The following is a 26726-nucleotide window of genomic DNA, read 5'->3' on the forward strand; positions in this document are numbered from 1 at the left end:
CTTAGACAAATGTCACATTTATTCAAAGAGTTATTTGTTACTTAGTCTTCTAAGTGTTTGACCCGTGAAAAAGGCTGAGAATAGTATGATTTAACTATTGAAATGAAAAAGGCTGAGAATAGTATGATTTAAGGAATGCCAATTTGTAACCCAAGGGACAGGTATCTGCATACTAATTGTAATCTTCCTGCTGTCACATTACCTTCAGCTTGAAGATCAGTCAGAGAGAGACACTCGGCATCATCTGTGACAGTCAGACAGTGGAACGAAAAATGCCAGTGAAGTGAGTTGCTGCTTACAGCTGTTTTTATCTGGAAGATGTACAAATGAAACACTGCGTCTTCATCAGTCTAGATGTTCGGTGTCCTTCATCTCTGATCGATATGCTAATTGTTGTCTTTCTGATTTATTTTTTTCCTCTGCTGATTTCTTGTTTTCTAAAATGTGTATACAACATTCAGTTTGCTCTTGCAGTTTCAACTTGCTGAGATAAACAGAGGCAATTAAATGGTGAAGCTCACTGAGTATTCGTCATGTGAAGCATTTTCAAAATTATTAAATACATTTTATACATGATATATGTGTATATATATGTATGTATATAATTCTTGCACAACTTCTTTGTTATTGCAATATTTAACAAAGAACTTAAAGATGGATATTAAATGCCGGTAAGGAAGCAGCTGTCACTGCCTTGAGCACATGGCCTCCTCGCTTGAATTGTCCTTTCTCCAGCACACTGCTAATTGAGTGTGAACGGAACGTTGTTGGGCTCCACATTCGTTAATGCAATACAACTGGTTCTAGCTGGCTCAATTAGCCAGACAACTGGGAGCCTTCATGCAGTTCCCATCTGTCCTGGCTTTTTCTGGACATGTAATATCAGTACTGCTGGCCTGGATGGCACTTGCTTAATGAAGAAAACAGAGAAGACATCATCCAAAACCCTGTGAAATGTTAAGTGCAATTTTTCCTCTGATACATGGTGAATTTTTATGGCAAATCAGACACACACACACAACAATTTCTGATTATGCAGAACAATTTCGTAGGAAATTAAAAATTTACAAATATGAGGAGTCAGACAAACTCCCTATTAGAGTTATAATTGAAATCAAATTAAAAGGTGAAAACTCGGGAATGAGGAAGGGAGTAAATTGTCCATTTTTTAAGACAGAAAAATTTCAGCCAACTCAGTACAGTTCCAACTACTCACAGTCTGCCCCCGAAATTTCATTTAATGGATTGTTTCTCTTGACACCTACATACTATAATTGCATCTTCTGAAAAGCAAGATCATATGTTTCATTGACAGCTCACATAGGAACTATCCTACTTTTATTTGATAAAGTCAAAGTTTTAAGAACCTTTGTATTCTGAAAATTTTAAATCTCAATTAAATAACCAATTGCTTCAACTTGACCCTTTTTTGGAAGAACTGTTTGTGTGAAGTGTGATAAACTCTACAGAAAAAATTACTTATTCCAAATATTCCCAAACATGAATAAAATACAAACAAATCCACATTGACTCATCTATTTTAGGAAAAAGTGTAGGAAGTGTGGGTTACAAGCAGATACACTTATGTTGGAATATTAATGCAGTCAATTGGCACAAGTATAATATTGTTTCAGCTATCAGAAACATTGAGCCACTTTATATTTATAAAATATGGAATGATAAATTAGTAATTTTCAAGATTAAATAAGGTGAAATATGCATTCTATTTAGCATAGTAGAACTACCTAAGACATTGTGCGCATTATAATGCTATTATAAAAGTTATGTTAGTTTTTTCATAACCATCAATAATTTGATCCTCACACAGAATTATAAATATTTTAGAAGCCCCAAATTGGAAAAATGTTAAATCAATTAGCAAACGTTATTTCTTAAAATAGTTGAATTTCAACCAGTTTCTGGAAAGTAAATGCTATTATTATCAACCCTTTGAGCATATCAGATAGTGAGAATTTAATCTAGATTAGAAATAGGTTAGAAGTAGTTAGTAAAAAAATTCTGGGCGTATCATATTGCATTATCTGGGCAGTATCATAGATTAGCTGAGGCATTCCTTCAGAAAGCTAAAAGGCAATTTTTCCTTGTAAGCAATGTGTGGACCTTAATTCAAAACTGGGCTATTCTGATGTCTCTAATTCTATGCTCTAACATATTATAAATCTATATCAATAGAATATAAGGAATATTCCCTCATTAGAAATATTGCTATGTCTTTACCTCTGCATGATCGCTCAGATCTTGCTTTCTTATCAGTTTGTTAGGTTTGACCTCGCTCGCTATGTTAGCGAATGTGCGCTCAGTAGGTATCATTTATCGAATGCTTTCGTTCCAGGGATACGCCCACAGAAAACAAGCTCGTCACTGAATACTTATTTTGCTTTTGCATTAACCCACACCTGCACCTCTAGAAAGAGCTCGACGGTTCGGAAGTCTTTCTCTTAGTTATCCACTGCTGTAAATAGGAGATCACACGTGCCTTGCTTTAACACACACAAAAATGATATTCTCACAATTAGTGAGACGTGGAAGCCTGACGCCAGGGTGCAGCTCTAGCAGCTCGTTCCTCTCTCTGTCGACTCTGGTGAAGGGTCCTCTCTTTTTAGCTGATGGTTCGAGCTCCCTTCGTCAGCTCATCTCATGTGGCCTTTGGTCATTTGGGATCCTCTCTTCTCTAACTCAAAAGGGATTGATTGATGGCATGACCTACCCTAATACTGCCACATGAATGTAACAAGAAAATCTTTTCCCAAATAGGATTTTCAAACCTCTGTGTTGTTGTTAGGTGCTATTTAGCCAGTTAAGATGAGTAGAGCCCCTGTGGACCAGAAGAGAAACCCTGTCAGATTCTGAAGCATCCTCACCATTGTTGACATGTTTCGGGGTATTGTGTCAGCCACAGTGTCAATCCATCTCATTGAGGGCCTCCCTCTTTTCCACTGGTCCTCTACTTTACAAAGCGTGAGGTCCTTTTTCAGGAATCTCGCCTGAGATCATGTCTGAAGTATGTGAGGCAAAGTCTCACCATCCTCCCATCTAAGGAGCATTTTGGCTGTATTTCTTCCAAAATAGACTTGTTCAGTCTAGTGGTGAGGAGTTAGTATTTACAACACGTGTTTGGGGTACATAATCCAATCCATTACAGCCTTGTAGAATGAATGTTGTCCATTTGCCCTACCTCACAGACCTCAAGGTAGAAAAAAGAAGTGATGATTTATGGTTTTCAATTGATGCCTCACATTGTTTTCCTTCCCCCATGCCCCAGCATGCTTTAGGACCTGGAAATTCATGCCTTTCAGCTCTGCCTTTCTCTAACCCTCTTATCTCTCTCATCTACCAGCATTTTGAAAGTGATTGTCCTTCTTCTACTGTAACTTTTAATTCCCTGTTAACAAGGCAACATTTATTGTGACATTTTTAAAACATGTGAACTTGAAGTGGCCATATTATAATTCCAGCACTAAAATTTCTGTTGGACTAGATATCATATGTAATAGAGCATACTTTCTTCCCCATAAATCAGGTTGTATAGTACACAAAACTTTTAAGGTAAAATTAAATCTCACATCGGATCTCATCCCCTATATGAAAGATGGAAATTGAACAACACAAGTATTGTAAATATCCATGAATTGTTTTTTCAGAACTATTACAGCTAATCCTGTGTACCCCAAAGGGAAAGAACATTTGATGGGTGAAAGAACTGTAAGTCATAAAAGAGAGCAAAGTGAGTGCCAGTCACATAGTCCAGGTACCTTTTATTGCGACCACTACAATTACCAGAAAACACAGCTACATTCGCAACAGGAGAGAGAATGATCCTCCATCCTCACAAGACATAATAAAACCTGTAGCAAATTACAGGAAGTCATAGGGCACCGAAGTATAGAGACAATTTCATGCCAGCATAGTTAATATTAATCACTTTGATATTCAAATATCAAATTTTATAATAGCTAGGTATGAGATTCTCTCTGTTTTATTAAAAACAATTTTAATAGACCTTAAATTAGATCATCCTTTTTTAATAATTAGGTCGCTGCACACCACAACTGCATAATATAAAATGTTTCTTTTGTTTTCTGGGCAGCAGGTGTTTTCTATGAATCAGGGCTTATCTCATCAGAATCTTTGTTTATTAAGAGGAACAACATATAATATATTTGCATCTCAGAAGTTCATATCTAAAATCTGATTTATTATTTCTGCATCAAGTCACCAAAAGAATATCTTCTTTAGAATACTTAAGTCTATAAATTTTTGACTGCTTTGGAAAAGATATTAGTCTGTAGTGACAGATGCCTGGATTTAAATAAATCAGCCCTGAACTAGAAGTGTACAAGCCTGGAGAGAAATAAAGGCTGCCTCCGTGTGGGTAAGATTCCTCAAAATACTAGGAATAAACATTTTCAGTATCACCACCTGTCAGAAATTCTTAATCAAATATTTTCCAACTTTCTCAAGATGCATAAATAGATGAGAGTAATGGCACATACATTCATAACATATTTATAATTGAGAAGACATTTACTACTGTTTCACAGAACAATAAGAAATAACTCTCTTGTATCTTTATTATAGCACAAGAATTTTCAAATACCATTCACATTGTCACCTAGATCTGGCACAAGTTTTGGGTGTTGATTATTGATGTTGTTGTAGGTGGCCAAGGCAGGGAAACATAGCATTGTATTGACCTTTGTGTGGTTTGGTTAATAAGGCAAACCTCAACTAGAGGATATAATTCAACAAACACAAATAATCAGATATTGCTAGAGGGAACAGAAGAAAAAGATCATGATGCTATTGTCAAGGGTAGATGCTGTTTCTACAGGTCACCAACCTCAGATGTAATGGCGTGGTCAGAAAACATGGACACACTTTTAACCAACCAAGGTAAGACCCAAGAAATGCTAGGTTGTGAACTACAATGGTAAGAGTTTAGAATCATTGGCATATTGTAAGGTATGGGTTCAATCACACATTTGAAGTATAAGATTCCTAACTCACTCCCTGCCGTCAAGTCAGTTCCTCCTCATAGTGACCCTATAGGACAGAACACAGCTGTCCTTATGGGTTTCTGGCACTATAACATTACGGGAGTAGAAAGCCTCATCTTTCTCCCAAGGAGTGACTGGTGGTTTCAAACTGCTGACCCTAAGGTTAACAATACAACGTATAACCATTATGCAACCAAGTCTCCTCCAAAACAGTTGCATAAATATACACAGACCTAGAGTCTACAAAATTTATTAATTCTATAGATGGAATTCCGCAAATGGAATTAATTTAGAGCTAAAGACAAATTACAGAAATGCCAAACATTCAAACAAATAGAAAATTCCAAATAGCAAATGAGAAGTTGACATTTCCTTGGACTCAACTATTATTCAAAAAACAAAACTCATTGCTCTAAAGTATATTCTGAGTATCCCTGCAAGAGATACCCCTGTGGGTTTCTGAGGCTGCAGGTCTTTTTATTTTTTTCCATTTCTTTCTTATAGCGTCTTTCTAGGCTGTAGATCTTTAAAGCAAAAAATAGTCTCATCTTTCTCTAATGGATTGGCTGGTGGGTTCAAACTGTGGTTACCAACTCAATGCCAGTAGGGCTCCTCCAATCATTATTAGATGCATGCAATTTTAACTTTATCATAAGTTAACAGAAACATACAAATGATTGAAAATCTTAAAGACATGACTTGTTTCATGCTTTGTAGGCTAAAATAAAAGGGTTTTAAAATATTTATTTCAACTGGGTTAATCTTAATTTTAGTGACTACGAAAGTTAATTTAAATGTATATATGAGTATACAAATACATATGGTGTATGTATATATACTTAGTGACGTAATAATAAAGGACTTTTGGTTACTTACAAGTAAAACATCCCAGGATTTGATACAAAATAAATTTGCACACATACTGGTGCTGTTAGTTGCATTCAAATCAGTTCCGACTCAAAGCTCCTCCTGTGCACAGACTAGACCTCGTCTACATGTGTCTCAAGATAGTGACAGGTCCAAAGCAGATGGCTAGTCCTGTCTTCTGAGTCACGTCAGCGTGACGGGACTCGATAACCTTTTGGGTTGTAGTCAAGCACTTAACTGCTTGTGCCCCCCTGAGCCTCAATAATATATGTCATTTACAAATGTATCTAGATCTTTGTTTATGTTATAAATAACCCTGATTTGTATTATTACACATTGGGATGATGAAAGGAGAAAAATTTTATATATAAAATGTTATTTGAAGCATCGGAGGACACTGTCTTTTACCCTCGTGTACTTTGGACATGTTGTCAGGAAGGATCAGTCTCTGAAAAAGGACATCATGTTTGTAAAGTAAGTGGTCAGAAAAAGAGGAAGACTCTCAGGGTGATGTACTGATACAATGGCGGAAAGAGTGGGTTCAAACATCACAATAATTGTGAGGATGGAACAGGCTAGGGCAGTGTTTCCCCCTGTTGTACACAGAGTTGCTATCTAGCAATGAGTTAGAACTGACTTGATAGCATCTAACAACAGCCTCTTATACGGCACAAATAATTTGTACTGAAGTACTGACCTAAATGTTGGCAGCTGTGTTAGTCCGGGTGGACTAAAGAAACTAAATCATGGACACACATATATGTATAAGAAAGAAATTTATAGACAAGAGCAGTTGAATATTGAGGAAACCTCCCAGCCCAGTCCAGATCAAGTCCACAGTCCAATATTAGCCCGTATGCCTGATACCAATCTGTAAAGTCCTCTTCAGACTCATGAAACACATGCAATGACACTGAATGCAGGAAGATCACAGGCCAGTGGGTTGGAAGTCTTCTGCATCCAGTGGCGGTGTAAGCATCTCAGTGCTGGCAGGGTCTATATGTGGCTCCTCCAGTTCCCAGGGTTGCAGTAGGGTGGGTCCCTGTGGCTTCTCCTCAGGTTGTCTCACAGGAAGTGAGCAGAGAGTGACTCTCCTGCCTTCAGAGAGGAAATCCAGGAATTCTCAGAAGGCCACACCCACACAGAGGCCTCATTGGATATGACCGGTTGACAGACTGTACTCCACCCCTTCGCTCTTAATCCTCAAATTGCCAAAAGATTAGATAACTCCCACCGCAGCTCAAACACCCGCAGTAGTTCTGGTGTTCTGCTCCCATACAAATTACAATCCTATTCTGGCTGCCATGAGTCAGAATCAAATCAATGACTATGTTTCTTTTTAATATATTGTACTAATCAGCTTGCATAGTTTTAATTCTAAAAGTAAAGAAAAGAAGAAGAATGTTAGAAAAGTTTATGGTTTATCACGGCAATTCCACCTAGTAAAGACTGTATACCAGACAGCATGAACTGCCCCTGCGGGCTTCTGAGGCCAGCAATCTCTGCAGAAGCAGAGTCTCCTCTTTCTCCAGAGGTGTGGCTGGGGGCTTTGAACTGCTGACCTTTTGGTTTGCAGTCAGAGTGAAACCCAATATGTCACCAGGGTACCTGTTTCTTAGATTAATTTAAATGATTGTTCACCTTTTAGATGGCTAATCCCCAAAGTATCTACCTAAATCTACCTAAAACTCCCAGAGTTCACCAAACAGCATATATCAAAGGCATCCAGGAGAGGGAATTGCCTTGTGACCTAGGCTTGAATAGTGTTCTTTTTGTCTTAAGCTAATATACCCATTGTGACCAATCAGATTCGCTAGAAGCCTCTGAAGGTGTCTCTTTTCACTGTGACGCCACTGGCGACCAAATAGAAGACAGGACGGCAGAGCCAGTACAGAGATGGTGGAGAGGAAGACAGACACGCCATCTTCATAACCCCTGGGATTTGATATTTCAAACCCACATAAAGTGAAAGGAAATTATAGATCCACATGAACAACTGTTCTGCTAGGTGTAGGGAAGTGGATATGTATGCATTATAATATTTTACACAGTTACAGAAGTCACTAAATTACCTAACTTTTGTGGACTTGCATGTACTAAGCAAAGGACATTGAGTAGTTTCCTCCTCTTGCTAACTCACTGTACTTAGCTGCCATTCCACGCTGTGCAAGCTGTCCTCAGAAAACATGGTTTCTCAACGTATACAGGATGTTGTTCCAAAATCATTTTACATCTCTTGAGTTTTCAAATCGTATAAAATCATTGTTCCACAAAATAGTGCGTCCAAGATAACCATCCCTGCCTTTAGCTTTTATTCGGTTTGCTTGGGCCCTAAGCCAAGTGAGGAGAGGAAGAAGTAGAGAATAATTGTTCATTCATGTCAGCGCTTCGTTAAAACTAAAGATAAGGAAATGAAATTGTTTATGAATTTCTAGCTTCTCATCACTATAGGATGTGTTTAGATAATTCTTACAGGTTAAAAATACCATATAATGTATTAATGTATGTCTACAATATTACCAATCATGAATCTGCAATGTTTTTCAGTTTTATTAAGGCATACTTCATCTCTTATTGAAAATTAATTTTTACCATAGATTCTGTTTAGACTCCCTCTCCCCCACAGTTCATCATTATTTGGGACAAATGCAGTACAAATTGGAATCTACTGTTACCAAGAGGGTTTTTATAACCTAAATATATGTCACAGAATATTCTTGGATGCATTTTTAAATGAAAAAAATGTGTGAGTAATTGAATTTTTATATAGTGCTCACATAATGGCATTTTCATTCTCAAATATTTCCACTGGGAATCTTAATTGGTACCATACTACTTGATAATCTTTTTGCAGTAGCGTGTTATTTGACCTCTATTTCAAATTACACACGCCCATATAATTGGATCTGTTTTAAATCCAGTGCTTCTACACTCTTTAATCTTGTTCCACGTTCTCTTGCTATACTTCATTCTTTCTCTTTACTTCCAACAACTCGGCAAATAACTGACAGGCTCCTTCTCCATAAACTTTTACATTTTATTGTCAGTATTTTCTGGCCTACTAGTAATCCAAAAAATTATTTCAATCCTTCTTTGAAAATGGAGGAGGACCCTGGTCGTGATGTGGGATAAACCCAATCTTACTAACCACAATAACCACAAGATTGGCAGTTGAAACACCACCACCCAGCTGCTCCATAGGGAAAGATGAGGCTTACAGCCTGGAAAACGTTAGGATGCTGTTCTGCTCTACCCTATATGATCACTATGGATCAGACCTGACATAACAGCAATGGGCTTGTGTGTTGGATTTTATTTTCTTTTTTTGGAAGTGGAAAACTCTCTGAACAGCTGCTTTGAGTTCATGCAAATAGGGCTTCCATAACACGTGGGGGGGAAACCAGAGCATTTTGGAAGGCAAATCTGTTACAAAAAACACACGTATGTTTTCCTTCTTGGGAGTATACAGCCCACGTATAAGCAGATACCTGCTGTCAGAAAGGTGCAACCCTGATCCTGACTTCCATGGCCCTAAGATACTAAGTCGGAGCCCCGGTGGTGTCGTGGGATAAGTGCTGGGCTGCTAACTGCAAGTCAGCAGTTAGAGGTTACCAGCTACTCAGGAGAAAACATTTCTACTCCCCTAAGGAACTACCATCTCAGAAATCCACAGGGGCTGTTCCATCGGGTTGCTATGAGTCAGCATTGACCTGATCCCAGTGAGTTTGAGGAGTGTTTTTGTTTTGTTGGTTTGAAGATATTGGTTTAATCCATTCAACACAGGAATTCCAATCTGATATCACTGATCTCCTATCTAACTAGAGCACAGTTTCACAAACTTCCTTGGTCAACCACTCTCTTTAGTTCAAAAACAAACAAACAAACAAACAAACAACAACAACAAAAACACCTCAGGTTCCCCCTGACAGTTAAAAACTTGCATTACAGCCCATAAATCATAAAAAAATACTAGGTATTTGTGTTTTCAGCCCCAAGGGGTGTATTACCCACTTTAACAAGAATGGCATTCTCAAATGAGCTCTAGTTTACCAAAGAGAAAATATTTCAGAGCACAAACTGATGAGGTAAGCAAAGAATGAAAAGACTAAATAAGTGATAATGAACTCAAAAAGCTGTACAATTGATGTGCACATTTGGTTGGAAATGAGCTTGGAAGTAACAAATCCTACTTGTAGTTAATAAACCTGTAAAATGTATGTGCTAATTAAGGCAAGTACAAAAATCTGCAGATAAGTGGACCCTAGTTTGCAGCCCTTGGTCTTAAATTACTGAAGAAATGCACGATAGAGGCAGGAAGTAAACTACTGGCACAGAATAAGTCAAAGGAGGAAGAATTTTGTAAAATGTCTGCTTATTTGGTTTTTGAACTTAAAATTACCTATCACCATACAATAGTAGGGCTCATTTACATCAAGTATCTATACCTTCCTTAATTTCTTAAGTGACTTTCTTAATCTTGAGATTCCACTTGGCTAATACCAGCATACAATTATTCCACCAAAACAATAATTAATAGCTCATCCTGCTTTGCTTTAAGGACAAACCAACACATTCTAACTCTTTAACATCAAGTTGGGTTTTTTCAACAGATAATTTAAAAATTTAAATTATTATGTTGAAGTTAGTATCACATAATTAACTGACTGGACCTTGGAGCTTAGTGCAATGAGTCTAAAAGCTCATGGGGCTTCCTGTGGAAAAATGACCATTAAGACCTATCTTCTATAAAACTTCTAGATTTTTCAAATCAAGGGGGAAAAAGTTTCTTTGTCAATGGAGCCAATATACAATGAAAGATGTAAATAATTTATAGTTACAAAGAAAAACAACCACACCTATGGCCATCAAGTCTATTTTAACTTATAGCAACCCTATAGAGAACAGAGGAGAACTGTTCCTTAGGGATTCAGGCACTGTAAAGAGTTACAGAAGTGGAGTGCCCAGTGAATTTGCATCCCAGACCTTTCCCTTCACAGTCCTACATCTGGACAGCAGAGCCCCTAGAGGTCCTTTGTATTTATGATTAAGATTTTCAGAAGTTAGAAATGGAATCATGCTTATGTTTAGAAGAACTGATATACATTTGTTCATTAAATAATAAATGCTCAAAGTGTATAATGTACTCATTTTAGTCATTCAACTGTTGTGTGTGATGTATCTAAATATTTCTTATATGTTTTATAGCTGGTCTAGATGCTTTTAGAACATTTCTAAAGTCAGAGTTCAGTGAAGAAAATGTAGAGTTCTGGCTTGCCTGTGAAGACTTCAAGAAAACAGAAAGTTCAGAAACAATTGCCTCCAAAGCCAAGATGATCTATTCTGAATTCATCGAAGCTGATGCCCCTAAAGAGGTGAGTGAGCCATCCCAAAATTAGAAGATCTGAAATCTTTCTAAATAATAACCAATCACCACTCTAGTATTCAGATGGAAAGTTTTAGTAGATTCCAATTGAACTTCATTAGGATAGCCATCTTATCTTCCTTTGCTGATTTACTGATGAATCATTTATCACTAATTCAGTATATATTTGTGACTCCTGCAATGTTCAAGATATAATCAATATTTCAGTCTTCTTAGTCTGGCATGCAGACTCTTGGGAAAATATTCTACTATCTAAAAGTTAAGAATCCTAAAACACAAAATTTCACTTAAATATGCTGTTGGGATAAAGCTCAGTTACATCTTTCCCTTTAATAAACTGTTGAATTCAGTAAGGTCACTAAGGAGTAGAATTTGTAAACACATATTGAAACAAGAACATTAATATGGGAGGGGCAAATAAAACTAAACTAAAAAAGTAAAACTCTTTATTTTTAATGTGCCAGCTAGACAAATTATGACATCTAATGAGCCCTTGTATTCCAAAGAGGCATTCTGTTTGATGGTGAAAATAAGCCAAACGTTTGAGACGTTGTCTCACATAGTGAGAACCCACTGATGCTGCTTTAAAGTAAAGAACCTACAAAGGACCTCAGAGAAAACCCCAGCACGTGGGCCATCTAATTTATATTTGATAAAACACCATAGCCAAATTCACAATAATCTCCACATACCTCTTGCATGCTCAACTATAAACATCATATTTTGAGCCTGTCTTCATCTAATATATCATGTAGGCAAACTGTTTAAAGCACTAAGTTTTGAATAAGAAGGTACATTAAACTACAAGTATAAACCTTAACCAAACTTTCAGTTAGTAGCCAACTATATAAACAATATTCCCACTCCAAGAACTGCAAAGTATTGGTATCCAAAAGAGCAAAACAAAATAAAACTCATGTCAAGGCAATTCCAACTCCAGCAGCCCTGTAGTGCGGAAGAGAAATGCCTGTGTGGGTCGCTGAGACTGTGAACTTGTCTGGCAGCTGACTGCCATGTTTCCCCCTCAGGGAAGAAGGTGGGGTTGAGCCAAGGAACACTGCACCCCAAGTCTTCTTTCCAAGTACCAATACCAAACCCAAATTCTATAGAGGTAAATCTGATATTGTCATAGATGACCTGGGCCACAATTTATGACCCCCAAACTAGATGCCTGGTATGAGAAGGATGATTTGGCTGAGGGGGACAATGGAGAGAACAGAGGAAATGCAAGAGCCTTGAGAAGATCTAAACCATAAAATTGCCATATCAGTAGTTCAACTTTAAGATGAGCATTAGTTACTGTGGCATTTAGTGGTCTGGTATCGTGGAATAGACATGAGTTACTGAAGCAGGGTCTATACTTCATAGAGGAAAGGTAAAAGAATGTTAACTCCTCAGGAGTGGTTTCAAAGTACACTTCAGAGTCATCATCTAAGAATCAATAAATAATTCCAGAAAATTGAAAATGTAGTATATAGGATTTGTCAAGTTGATTCATGTATCATTCCCTAAAAGGTTTTGAAATTAACCCTAATGTTATGGTGATACTGTTCTGAAAGCCAGATTTTCTTCTGTTGGAGTTCATCTAATTTACTGCAGTTGCTTTAGATTAGTATTATCAAACATATGTATGAAAAGTCTACTAATAAAATATCGAATCTTTAATTATAGCTGAATGCAAAGTTATAATACAAACATTCTTTAATCTATCAATTTTGACAAAACACTATTACTTCCTAAACTTTTTAAAGTAATGACTATAGTGAAATTTCAGCTAAATAGTATAATTTTATTTTAGGAAATAAAGTGTCTGAGTGCTTTTATAATATACCCATTTCATTAACTTTTACTAAATCAAATATAATTGAGATTATAAATGTTTTCCAAAGTAAACATTATCTCTACCATCTCTAATAATGTTTTTGTTAGATATAGTAAGTTCAAAGAAAACAATTAAATAAATATATATGTATGCATACATTTATGTTGGAATATAAATAATAAATATATATATATTTATGTTGGAAATAATCATTTCTTTTAACATTTTTAACATTTAGATTATTAATGAGCACTGGTGTCTTATACTCTTTATGAATTGCTGTCTTCAAGGTATTCCTTCATATCTCATCAGTTATATGCTTTATATATAATACAACTATGGATATATTGGTTCATTAAACTGCCTTTTTGGTTGTCTCTGAGCTCACTGGAGCTGCAGACTGGATGTGATGTTGTTGTTGTCAGGTGCTGTCTCCTTGGTTCTGACTCTTAGCAGCCCTTTGCATAACAGTACTGAACACTGCCAGGCCTCTGCCATTGTGGCAATCCTTCTCCTCGGCAGTCTGCATCTTTCTGCCTTGACTTTACATTTCATCAGGCATAATCTCCTTTTACAGGGACTGATCCCTCCGGATAACATATCCAAAGTATGTAAGACAAATGTCACTATCCTCCTGTTTAAAAAACCATTTTATTGGAGGCTCTTCCAGCGCTAATCACAATCCATACCATCCTCATTGCTAAGGAGTGGTTAGGCTGTATTTCTTCCAAAAAAGATTTGTTCTTCCCTGGGACTGAGTGGTACTTTTCAATATTCGTTGCCAATGCCATAGTTCAAATGCATCCATTCTTCTTTAGCCTCTCATTCATTGTCCGTCTTTCACAAACTTCCCAGCCCAGTCCAGATCAAGTCCAGAAGTGTGATATTAGCCCATATGTCTGATCCCAATCTATAAAGTCCTCTTCAGACTCATAAAACACATTCAATGATGCTGAATGCAGGAAGATCACAGATCAGCGACTGGAAAGTCTTGTAGATCCAGTGGCGTTGTAAGCATCTTAGTGCTGGCAGGAGTCTCCACCTTGCTTCTCCAGGTCCAGGGTTCTGGCTGCATCAGGGTAGGTCCATGTGGTTTTTCCTCAGGGATGTCTCGCAGGGAGTGAGGAGAGAGAGTGTCTGTCTTGCCTCCAAGGAGGAAATCCAGGAGTTCCCAGAATCCTCAGGAGAATTCCAGGCCCATACAGAGAACTCATTGGCTATGATCCAATTGAAAGACTAGACTCCACCCCTTCACTCTTAATCCTCTCAAGTCCCCAACTGACACAAGATTATTTAACTACAACAAGTGTATCAGTCTTCAAAGTGACATCCTTGCTCTTGAACACTTTAAACAGGTTTTGTGGAGCAGATGTGCTCAAAGCTAGTACTGTTTGATTTGACTGACATTTTGCAGAAGTGGTTAACATATAATAAAAAAGTCAAATATATAGTAAGAAACATAATAATAAACCACATTTAAAGTTTGTTATTAGCACACTGGAGAGAATGGTTAAGTCTACCTGGATTCACAGATGTGGTGATACTATGAGTTAAGCACTAGACTACTAACTGCAAGATTGGTTCTTAGCCAGGCACCACTCATGGGAGAAAGAGGCATTCTGCCGCCATCAGAATGTCCAGCCTTGAGAATTCTTAGGAACAATTGTATTCTGTCTTATATAAGGCGATTATAAATGAGAATCAATTCCACAGCAGGGGACATGGCTTTGGCTTGGGAGATTCCCCAACCCTATTTTACAAATGATGTAGGTTTTGAAAAATTAGCCATATTTTATATAGAGAACAAATGAAAGAATATCTTAGAGTGGTCACGGGGGGCGGGAGGGGGGGTAGATACAGAGATACAACACTCCCTCAGTTTTGAAGAGATTGAAATCTTTAGTCTTATTAAAGTGAGCAGAAAGAAAAGAGGAGAAATTTGGAAAAACAGCCTTGAGAACGCTCAAGCCCAGCAGTACAGAGAAAGGGAGGCAGGGAGTGCTCTCTATTTATCTAGTAAGATGTGTCTATGAGTGGCTGACTTAATGTGGAGATTAGAAAACTTAGTAATTTTCCTAAGTAAAAAGATAATTCAAAAATTAATGAGATTTACATGAATATGTTCTTCATTTTTAATATACAATTATAGTTGTATAATTGACTTTCATAAATAATCAAAATTAACCAATTTTCTTGGTAGATGGACTAAAAACAAAGAACAATGATAATAGTCATGTTATCTAGATGCCTATTAATCTCCATTTACTTTATTCTTATCTTATCTATAAAATTGATAGAATGACAATATAGAACTCAATGTAATTAGATAATGTATGGTTAATAATATTAAGTCTATAAAATTATTTGTCTATAAATTGGCATAACTAATGTTTGTCAATTTTCTCCTCTAATAGACAAAGAATAAATACAAAATTAAGCTTACATATCTCTATGAGAAGTTATAATCATTTCACCAAGTCTTGATTCTCTCTCTGTTAATGTGTTATCTTTTTTTCCCTTTGGTCCCTACTTTAACAGGGAGTTAGTTAGATATAATGGAAAACCTAACATTTGGAATCACTTACACTAGGTTTTAATTCTGACTCTGAACCTGTGGTGAGCTATTTCATCTCTCTGAGCCTCAGTTTACTCATCTATAAAATTAGCACAGTAACACTCTTTACACAGAACAACGATAATTAGATAATGTGTCTAGTTAAGGATAATGCAGAATGATCTTTTAAAATCTTAACCTCTGCCATTCTTTAAACAAGTTACTGTAAATTTTTACTAAATCTACCTGAAAGCTACTGCTACATTTGAAAACAAGCAACTCTGAAAAACTTAATAAATGTGTGAACTTCATCACGTGTCATAAATCATCAAGCTCCAAAAAGAGCTACTCACAGAACAAAGTGCACCCAGATAGGTTCAGGAGCTAATAATGAAGGGGAATAACAAGGTGAGAGAGACAGACAGACAAACCCACCAGCCACTCCATGGAGAACATTGAGGCTGGTGGTTACTGTAAAGATTTAGTCTTGGAAATCTTATATTAGGATGCCATGAATCAAAATTAACTTGATGACCATGGGTTGTTTTTGATTATTTGTGTGAGTCAGTGTGTCTGTATGTGTATGTAAGCCAGATATTTTGACTAACTTGAAAATAAGAAAATTATTAAACAAACAATATAATTTTTTAAAATGTCTCTGCTTTGTACACATTGAGAGAATTTGGCAAATAATAAAAATTCTTAAAACAATATTTATTTTTTCTTCAACTCAGACCACATGCTTCATAATATTGGACAACCTTCAATTAAATTATATTATGTGACTTCAGGAAAATATTTATCTCTTAAAATTTAAGTATATTTTCATATCTGTCTATCTAACACATTGACATATTTTAAAACACATTACAATGTTATTCTTTTAAAAAGTAAAACTCAAGACAGAATGGGAGCTAAGACATTACAGAGAAATTTGTTTATGTCAACTGTCATTCTTGAGATTAGAAATTAATTCCATTGTAACACTAAAAACTAAAATTTTTGCATTATAGAATTTAAACTTCATATTCTTACCAATTCAGGAGCAACTATATTGGCAATTAGTTTAAAATATCAGTACAAAATATTAAATTCTTAAATTTCTTTACTAAATGTGAGGACATCATAATTCATAAAACAATAAAGAAATTTAGTCATAAGGAAAAGAAATTTTAATAAGACTGCATTTATGCAAAATTATGCATTATGCAAAAGTTTAATATGTATGTCTGCCTACTTGTTTTTTTATTAATGCAGCAAAATGCTATTTATTAACTGTTTTTAAAATAGATTTATCAACACATAATTCATATATCATACAATTCAATAGTTTAAATATATTAGAGAGTTTTGCATATATCACCACAATCAATGTTAGAACATTTTCCTCATCTTGTATCCATTATTATTAGCTACCCATTTACCCCAATCTCCCCTAATATAACCCTGAGACTATTAATCTAATTACTGTTTTTAATACCTTTATTGACTCTGTGTTTCAAATAAAGAAAATTATTGTTTTAAAAACACCCAGCAACAACAAAACACAGAAAAACTTCAAGAGATAGCAGGAGGTAAAAAAGCTAAGAAAAGTTAAAAATGGGTCAAAAGAAAAAGCAAATGGTAAGATGTTAAATTTTGACAAACCTATATCTATGGTACTCTGTTTTATAATATACTCTATTTGGAGACAAGACTATTCACATCCTTGGTCAATGTACTGAGAAAATTCAGTAAAGGCTTAGTCCATGTGAGGGCTATGTAAATGATTTGGGGTTTATACTTCCACCCATAGCTTTGTGCAAAAAAGTGCTCAAAATTTAAGCTTTAATAAACTCTCCCCTTCTGATCTTGAATTTTATTGTCAATAATTCTTAGATCGCTTGGTTTCTCAGTGAAGATTTAGCTGATACCACATTTAAATGGCCGCATTTTCAGATAAATATTTGTCTCCAAACACTATTTTTTTCTGAGAACCTGGCACCATCTGATTTCTTCACCACACTTTGCAATAGCATCGTGTTTTCAGTGATCACTTCATGGGGCAGGTATCCAACAGGGTGAAAACATAAAAACTAATTGTTCTTTGGTTAGGGCTTAAAATTAAGTGTGAGCTCAACATTCATTCCTGTATCTACAGGTTATGTATGTCCCAACCCACTTTAGACACAGTAATGTCAGTTTCTTAAGAAATGATATAAGTAACCCCACAAAGTATTTGGTCATCCTATCTATAATATAAGTAATTTAACCAATGATATAGAATTTAGAACACTATATCAGAAAACTTTTTAAAGTAAAATGCACAGATTATTGACTTGTACAGATTTAAGCATGAACATTGTTTATGAAAACAATGAAGATTGGACACAAGGCAAAAATTGCAATAACACACATTCACTAAACAAAACTATATCATCAAGACTAATAAAACCCAAAAAAAACAAAACAAATAAACAAACGTTCACCTCCATAGGGTTGACGCAACTCAGAGGAAGCCTAGAGGGCAATGTTGCATTGCCCTGTGTGGGTTTACCAGACACGCTGTCTCTCTTCTGCGGAGCAGCAGTGGTTTAGAACTACTGACCTTGGGGTGAGCAGCCCAACCCGTAACAACTTCAGCACCAAGGCCACTTCAGGACTAAGAAATGTTATGAAAAGCAAAAATAGTATGAAAATAGCAAACATATGATAGTCTAAAGTAGCCAATTATAGGCACTCTTAAAAACTTGAGATATGAACCAAAGTCCAATGACTTCCAAATCCATGACCTTGGGATAGAAGTAATCTGTTTCTTCCCACAATAGAGTATTTCACTCTTAAGTCCAAATGAGTATTTCCATTCTTTTAGTCTGCTACCGATATGTTTAAGTTAAAATGGGTTCACTTGGTGGGATTTGCTAATAGTGTCCTCCTGGTGTTGCCTGTGAAGAAAGTTGTGCAACTCAAAAAGAGAAAATCTAAATCCCAGGTTGCTAATAACACAGGACCTAGGTCACCATGGGCTAAATAGAAACTTGGTCAAAAATGCATGATCAGGGAATTGATCAGGGTGAATTCTCCATTGGAGGTTTATATCAGTAAAGGTAATCCCCCCCCCCCCTAAACAGCAGGTTACCTCTCCTGGCTTATCAATTAACAAAAGTGAAATCAAATACGCAGAGACAGACATATCTGCTCCCCCCTCCCCCCACATTCATGAATTTTCATTGGAACTTGCTGAATGCCATTGTAGGAATACTTATTGGTTTGAGTGACCATGGACATTGCTCTATGGCAGGAACTATTTGGTCCTTTCCATCTCTCTACTAAACACAAAACTGACACCAGCTGAGATAGGAGTTCCTATGACTAAGTGGGTTTTAAATGTGCAAGTAGGAGAATGACACATGAATCCTAAACATGATTAGAAAGACCTGCCACCCATTGCTTAGGAGACCAGATTAAATGATTACATGATCTGAAAAGAAATGCCTTATAGTACTGGTCTCACATGATAATTACAACTTCATTCAGCATAATGTTTTCTAGGTAAGTCCATGTCTTGAGGAAATTCAAGTTTCACCAATGTTTTTAGCAATGCATATTATTCCATTATGTGAATGTACCAAACTTGGTTTTCCCCCCACTAATCCATTCTTCTACTGATGGGCTTTTGGAGTGTTTCCAAATTCTTGCTCTTGTGAATAGCATGCATTTGTTTGTGTTGTGTCTCCAACTTCTTTGCGACATATATTCAGCAGAGATCTTGCTGGGTCATATGTGATTTTTATTCCCACCTGTCTTATGTAGCACCATGTCACTTTTTAGCATGATTGTACAATTTACAAACCCACTAGAACTGTATGAGAGTTCCAATCTCTCTGCACTCTCTTCAGCATTTTGTTTTCTTCTTTTTTAATTGAGTTGTTATTGCTCGTGTAAGGTCCTATCTCATCATTGTTTTGATTTGCATTTCCCAAATGGCTTGTGATCATGAGTATTGTTTTCATGTCTTTATTAGTCTTTTGAATGCCATTTTTGGTGAATTGTGTCCTCGGGCTTTTGCCCATTTTTTTTCTTCTTTTTTTTTTTAAATACTTTTATTAAGGGATCTTACAGCTCTTATAAAAACCCATACATCCATTGTGTCAGCCACATTTGTACATATCTTGCCATCATCCTTTTCAAAAGATTTCCTTGCTAGTTGAGCCCTTGGTATCAGCTCCTTATTTTTTCCTCACTTCCTGACCTTCCCTCCCTCATGAACCCTTGATGACTTATAAATTATTGTTATTTTCATATCTTATACTGACTATTGTCTCCCTTTAGCCACATTTATGTTGTTCATCCCCAGGAAGGGGGGTAGGGGTGGACTTATACATCGATCATTGTGATGATTTCCTCCTTTCTCCTCTACCTTCCCCATACCCTCATGGTATCATTACTCCCAGTCCTGGGTTCCATTTGTAGAGAGCTCTTATCTGTACCAGTGTACACGCTCTGGTTTAGCCAGATATTTAAGTTCGAACTGGGGTCATAATAGTCGGGGGTGGGGGGTGGGGGGGGTGGAGGAAGCATTAAAGAACTAAAAAATGTTGTATGTTTTGTCGGTGTTATACTGCACCCTAACTGGTGCATCCCTTCCTTGTTACCCTTCTGTGAGGGGATGTCCATTTGTCTACAGATGGGCTTTGGGTTTCCATTCTGTCCCTCCCCCCCATTTTTTGCATTGATGTGATTTTTTTTAGGGGTCTTCTGATGCTGGATACCTGATCCCATTGACATCTCATCATCGTAGAGACTGACGTGCTTCTTCCATGTGGGTTTTGTTTGTTTCCACAAGATGGCCACTTGTTTACCTTCAACCCTTTAAGACCCCAGATACCATAGCTTTTGATAGGCACCATCAGCTTTCTTGACCACTTTTCTTATGCACCCATTTTGCCTTCAGTGATCATTGGGCTTCAGCAGAGGCCCAATGTCTGTCAGCTACCTTAATATTTCACATACATATATATATATATATACATAGATCTATGTCCCTGTAATTACATATAAATATATTTGCATATATATGTGCCTGTATTTATACCTCTATAAATGTCATTTGGTGCCTAGTTCTGTCCTCTATTTCCTTTTACTTGCCTCTTGTCCAACTATCATGTTCAATCATGATTCAGCTTTCAGTAATTCCTTTCAGCTACCTTTCACTTGCTCAAGCCCAACCAGGCATTCTACACCCTCCTTGCCATCGATTTTAGATCACTTGTTGTTCCCTTGTCCCTGGGTTTGTTGGCTCTCCCCTTTCTTTCTACCACCTCCCCTTCTCCCATGTCCCCCCAGAGCCATTGGTCCCGTTGTTTTCTCCTCAGAGTTATTTATACTGCCTATCCTATATAGATAGTCATGGGGGGGGGGGGGAGTCCATTTTTGGGATTCCTTGGGATTCATTACTTTGCTCCCCTTGCTGCTCCATTGCACTCCCTTTGTGCTGCACCTGGTCTGGTGTGGTCAGACTGTTCTGCTGTGATTTTTTGTTTTTCTCTTAGTGAGGTATTGCAATGTGTTCTAGATTTTAATATTAGTTTCTTGTCCTTTGTGTCACTGCTAAATAATTTTTTCCTCAGTTTGTGTGTTCTCTTTATTACTCTTTCAGTGAAGTCTTTTGATGCATATGAATGTCCTACTTTTAGCAGTTCACAATCATCTGTTTTGTCTCCTCCTGTGTATGTTTCCTTCATTACATTTGGTGGTATGTCTAAGCCCTGCACCAGGGCACTTCGTGTGTGTCTATTTTCTCATCGATGGTCTTCGTAACTCTGGGATTTACATTTAGTTCTTCAATGCATCTTGAGTTTATTTTTGTACATGAGGGTTGTTTTTTTTCTTGTTTCATTCCTCTGAACAGGAGATCAATTTTGCTACCAAAATGTATTGATGAGGGTCTTTCTTTCCCATTTAATAATTTTTGGTACGTTGTCAAAGACCAATTGTCTGTAGATGGATGGATTTATTTATGCATTTTCTAATATGTTTCATTGATCTGTGTATCTATCACTATACTAGTACCTATACAGGTTCCTTTGACTACTGTGGTGGTGTAATAAGTTATAAGGTGGGGTAACATGAGGTCACCTCTTTCATTATTCTTAATGACTTTAGGATGTAGACCAAAGTTACAATGTGTTCATAGATTATTTTTGGTAGTTCTGATAGTTTCACAATAATAAGCCTTCCTGCCCATGAACCTAAGAGCCCTGGTGGCCAAGGGGGTTATGTGTTGAACTACTAACTGTTAGGTCTGCAGTCCAAAACTACCAGCCCCTTCACGAGATGGATGGAGCTTTCTATTCCTGTAAAGAATTACTGCTTTGGAAACCCATGGGCAGTTCTACCCTGTCCTATTGGGTGACTGTGAATCCAAATTGACTTGATGATAGGGAGTTTATCCGTCAACATGGGATTTTCCTCCATTTGTTCAAGTCTCTTTTGATTTCTTAGAATAATGATCTATAGTTTTTTTAGGGGGTGTGTGTTTGTGTCAGTTATTTGTTTCTTTGGTGAGGTTTATTCCTAAGCATTTCATGATTTGTGTGGCAATTGTAAATTGTATTGTTTCTTTCATAGGTCTTTTTGCTGACATACAGGAATCTAATTGCTTTCTGTGTGTTATTCTTATATCCTGCCACATTACTGAATCTCTCAATTGTTCCCAGCAATCTTTTTGTGAAGTCTTTGATATTATTTTTACACGTATAAAATAATATCATCTGCAAACAGTGAGTTTCCCTTTTTCTTTTCCAGTTGTATTTTGTTTATTTCTGTTTCTTATCTGGTGGTGCTTGCTAAGACCTCCAGCATGATATTGGATAAGAGTGGTGACCGGGATGATCTTTGCCTCATTCCCAATCACAGGGAAAGGGTTTCCCGTTTTCCCCTTTGAGCGTGATGCCACCTTTACGGAAAACCACGGTTTTTCATAAATGGCCTTTATTGTGTTGAGAAATTTTCCCTCTGCCTTTATATTGTTAAATGTTTTTATTAGAAATGAGTGTTGGATAGTGTCAAATTCCTTTTCTGCATATGTTGATTTGAATATGTGGTTCTTTTCCTTTATAGTGTTTAAATGGAATATCACATTAATTGTTTTTCTTATGTTGAACAATCCTTGATTACCTGGCATGAATCCTAATTGATCATAGCGTATTATTGTTTTGACATGCTGTTGGAATATACAAGCCTGGATTTTGTTGAGAAAATTCCCATCTATTTTTTTTCACCCAAAGCTATGTATTTACACTTTTTACAAAACAGCATTATCACTTTCAAAGTACTCTCCATTACACGTAATACATTTGTCAAATCTGAGATCCCATTCTTGGAAATATTTTTCAAACTCATCTGTTTGAATGACTGACAGCAACTCCCTTGTTTTTTTCTTCTCCTCTTCTGTGTCATCAAATTATTGTCCTTTCATGTCCCTCTGAAAAATCTTGTAATGGAAATTCTACGTACCATCAATGTCAGATGGGCACTAGTGTCATTTTTGTGAACGAAAGTGTTTGTAATGTACTCCCAGGGTCTATTCTAATGTCCTCTCTTTGTAGAATATACGTTATTCAAAAGAGAGAGAGAGAGAGAGCACAATACATGCTCAAGGCAGATATTCATTACCAATTAAGCTAATGAGATGTAGTCAATTATTATAAGCCTTCCGGCCACAATTCCTTACATGATGTATTATAATTCTGAACTCTATGCCGATGGTTATAGTCTCATTTTGGAGGGAGTGCTCTGCTAAACTAATGGAGAGGATTGAGGTGGGATTGAATCTTGCCTTTAGTGTGAGGTGCCACAGAGTTAGTTCTGACTCCTAATGCCCCAGGTTCATCAGAAAGAAACACTGCCTGGTTCTGCACCCTGCTCACAATGGTTCTTCTGTTTTGTTTTGTTTTTTTTTCCTGCCCTTGAGGGATCTTTGCCTGATTTCGGTATCAGGGTGATGCTCACTTAGATGGTGCGCTTCCTAAAATTAGTGTGGAAAGTCGCTGTCTTTTTCTCTATTCTGAAAGACTCTGGGTAGAACTGGTGGCAACTCTTCTCCAGATGCATAGTAGAATGCCTCTGTGGAGCCACCTGCTCTTGACCTTCCCTTACTTGAACGTTTTCTGATGGCCTGTTCTATTTTTCCTTCTGTTGTGGATTTGTTGCGGTTTTCTACATCTGTCTGCGATAACTTGGATAGATGGTGTATTTCTAGATATTTGTCCATTGCTTCTGGGCTTTCAAATGCATTAAAGTGTAGTCATTTATAGTACTAGCTATTCTTTTTCATTTCATTTGGATCTGTTATAATGTCGACTCTTTCATCTTTAATTCCATTCCCTTGATCTATTAATTATTCCAAGTGTTTTCAACATAGCCAGGGAATTTTTATGTTTTTAATAAAGAGAGAAGCTTATAATCATCTTGACACGGTCTATCTGTTATTTTTCAGAATTTTCTTTCTCTTTTCATAACAAAACCTGAACAAACAAACAAAAGAAGACACCACTGTCAAAAGGGCAATCATGTTCATACTGATCCTGCGTGTTATGGAGAGGAACTAAGCGCTATATGATTTTCTTGGCTACATTCTTTGCTGAAGCAGATCACCAGGCCTTTCTTCTGTGGTGCCATGGTAAAGTTCACATGTCCTAGTTCATAGCCAAGAATGAGTCGCTTCTCTTACCCTCTAGTACCATGCTCTCTGTGTTTTTTATAACATCGTGAACTATGAAGCCCAGATCCAAATATATTGTATTAGAAGGAAAAAAAGTGGCAGGAATATTTCTTCTAGCAATCTGCAGTCATATCTGGGGGGAAGATGCAGCATATCAACACAAAAACAAGGAGCTCTCCTGTTTTTTGAAAACTATCCCACTTCCTAACACTATTTAAAATAGCCTTGCAATAGCATGTTGGAGTTGATGAAAGAAACTAGTCAATCTTAGTCCTTTTCAGCTGCTTCAGCATGACTTCAGCTTTTGTACACCTATTTTTTAACAATCCATAAATGTTATGAATTTATATGTGTCATCTTTATCACCACAGAAACTGGAGGGGAATCAGGTTTCTATTCAATTGCATCTTCCTTTGACTACTTGTCTAATTAATCAAGCTGGTTCTGAATTCTATGTCATTCATTTCTCTTGTCCAATTCAAGGTGTTAACATCTATTTCTGTCTCCAGAGCTAATGGTAACAAAAGGATATCGTCCTCTAGGGGCAGGGTTTCTTCTAGGTGCTTCAAACTGTGCAGTTCTCAACTCCAATAGCCAGCCCTTAAGCATAGGTTAGAGAATATTTGTTTGCATTTCATTATGTAAAAAATGAGCCAATACTGAAGGCGTTAATAGCAATTAGCTACATTTTTCCCTACAATGCAAGTGATGATTATAGATGGCTTTAATTTGAATAATATTTCAGCACTGTGGTGAATGAGCCCTCAGACGCTGCCTACATCACTTTAAGTAAGGCATTTCTTTCATATGCATGCACACATCCTTTGCATAATGACAGTCGCCTGCTACACTATCCGTTCTAAATTAAGAAAGGCTATTTCATTTGAATTTCAGAGCAGAATTGGAAATTTTCATTCAAATTATGTGAAAATATATAAGGCATGGTTTAGGTTAACAAGAGCGGCAACAAGTACACTTTAAAATGGATGCTTCCTGCTAAAATAGTTTATGGAAAGCAATGGCCTCACTGCGAAGGTATAAATTATCAAAATCAAAACTCATTGATATTGAGTCGATGCCTACTCACACAAAATGACTCTATATATGCCAACCTTCCTCAAAGTGGGTGAAGCTGCCTCTTAGGGGTGCTGGCCAGTCTAGGGGAGGGGGAGTGTGCTGGAAAAAGTAGATACCTACACTTTATCCTAGACTTTGGATGATAGCGCAATATTTTTAATTACCAGGGGTTCACTAAGTGAGGTTTTTTTTTCTAAGACATTTAGGGCAAGTAAGTTTAGGATCCTGGGGTCTACACAATTTTTGTACAATTTTGTACAATGTTTTTAATATAAAAATATACCTGTACTTAGCTACAATAAAATTTTGTATGCAATAAAAAATATGTGTAAGAGTCCCCACTTTCATGTATCAAAACACGTACCAGGATGAAAGTTCTATGCTAATGAATTTTTGAACTGTCTCATGTGCTTTGGCCAGAGCTGTCATTATGACTCAGTTATAAGGACACTTCAGATCACGTGGTTTTGTCTTCATTCACTTACAAGCATCCTCTGTTGGTTTCATTATGGCCATTGTGTTAATAGATGTTGGTTTTTGCTTACTTTCCCAGTGTTTCCGTAACAATATTGTAGCAATCAGTATTTCTAAATCTTTACCAATAACTTTTTTGATAGTGAAGAGCTGGCATCCGTAGGACTGCTATAATCAATTGAATATCTCAAAAAGTGAATCACACACTAGTTTTTCATTTCCACATTCCATTGAAAGTTGTGTTTGCACTATAGTGCAGTGTGGTGAGTGGGCAATGGCAGTAAACAATGTTTAAAGTTTTAGGACTATTAACAAATGGTGACGCAGATGTAGAGCGAGCACGTGCCATTTCAGAATGGTGACAATGGAGTCGCTCCTCACAAGGCTGCCACAAACGTGTGATTTGAAAACGGCAGCTCTAGCCCTGCCTGGTGAAGTAAAGCAGAGCGCCATCTGGTGAGTGACGTCTGGTGAGAATAGGGCTAGGAGAAAAATCAATTCATCTTTCCATTTATTTCCTAAGAAAAGTGTACCTACAAATGTAGTTCAATGTAGAAAGCATTTACAAAGCTATTTTGTTAGTATTCATGTTATCTAATAACTAGTACAGCTAAGCAATTAAAACAATTCGCATATTGTTTTATGTTTAAAATTGACAGTAAACATTATTAAAAATTCTTTAAGGTCTAGTATGTCCATGGGGAGGGGCGATTGGGAGTGGGACTTGAGTTTGGCGCCATGAGTTACTGCATGGGCAAACATCAACCTTGACGATTCCACAGAATGAAAGTCAAGGGTGATCTTAAACTTCTGGGACAGAAAAAAGG

At 36.8% G+C, this 26726-nt stretch overlaps 1 protein-coding gene across 1 annotated transcript in view; it reads left to right on the forward strand.

Annotated features, from left to right (window-relative positions):
- Window positions 1-272: 272 nt before the first annotated feature.
- RGS21 (regulator of G protein signaling 21) overlaps window positions 273-26726 on the forward strand; it is a 33719-nt gene continuing 7265 nt past the window's right edge. Inside the window, exons 1-3 of the mRNA XM_004706658.1 lie at window positions 273-283; window positions 4838-4914; window positions 11091-11257. Coding sequence (XP_004706715.1) covers window positions 273-283; window positions 4838-4914; window positions 11091-11257 — 255 coding nt within the window. The remainder of the gene's footprint in view (window positions 284-4837; window positions 4915-11090; window positions 11258-26726) is intronic.

This window comes from Echinops telfairi, unplaced genomic scaffold, assembly GCF_000313985.2.
Source record: "Echinops telfairi isolate 266 unplaced genomic scaffold, ASM31398v2 ScPeMD7_7424;HRSCAF=8462, whole genome shotgun sequence".
NCBI lineage: Eukaryota > Metazoa > Chordata > Mammalia > Afrosoricida > Tenrecidae > Echinops > Echinops telfairi.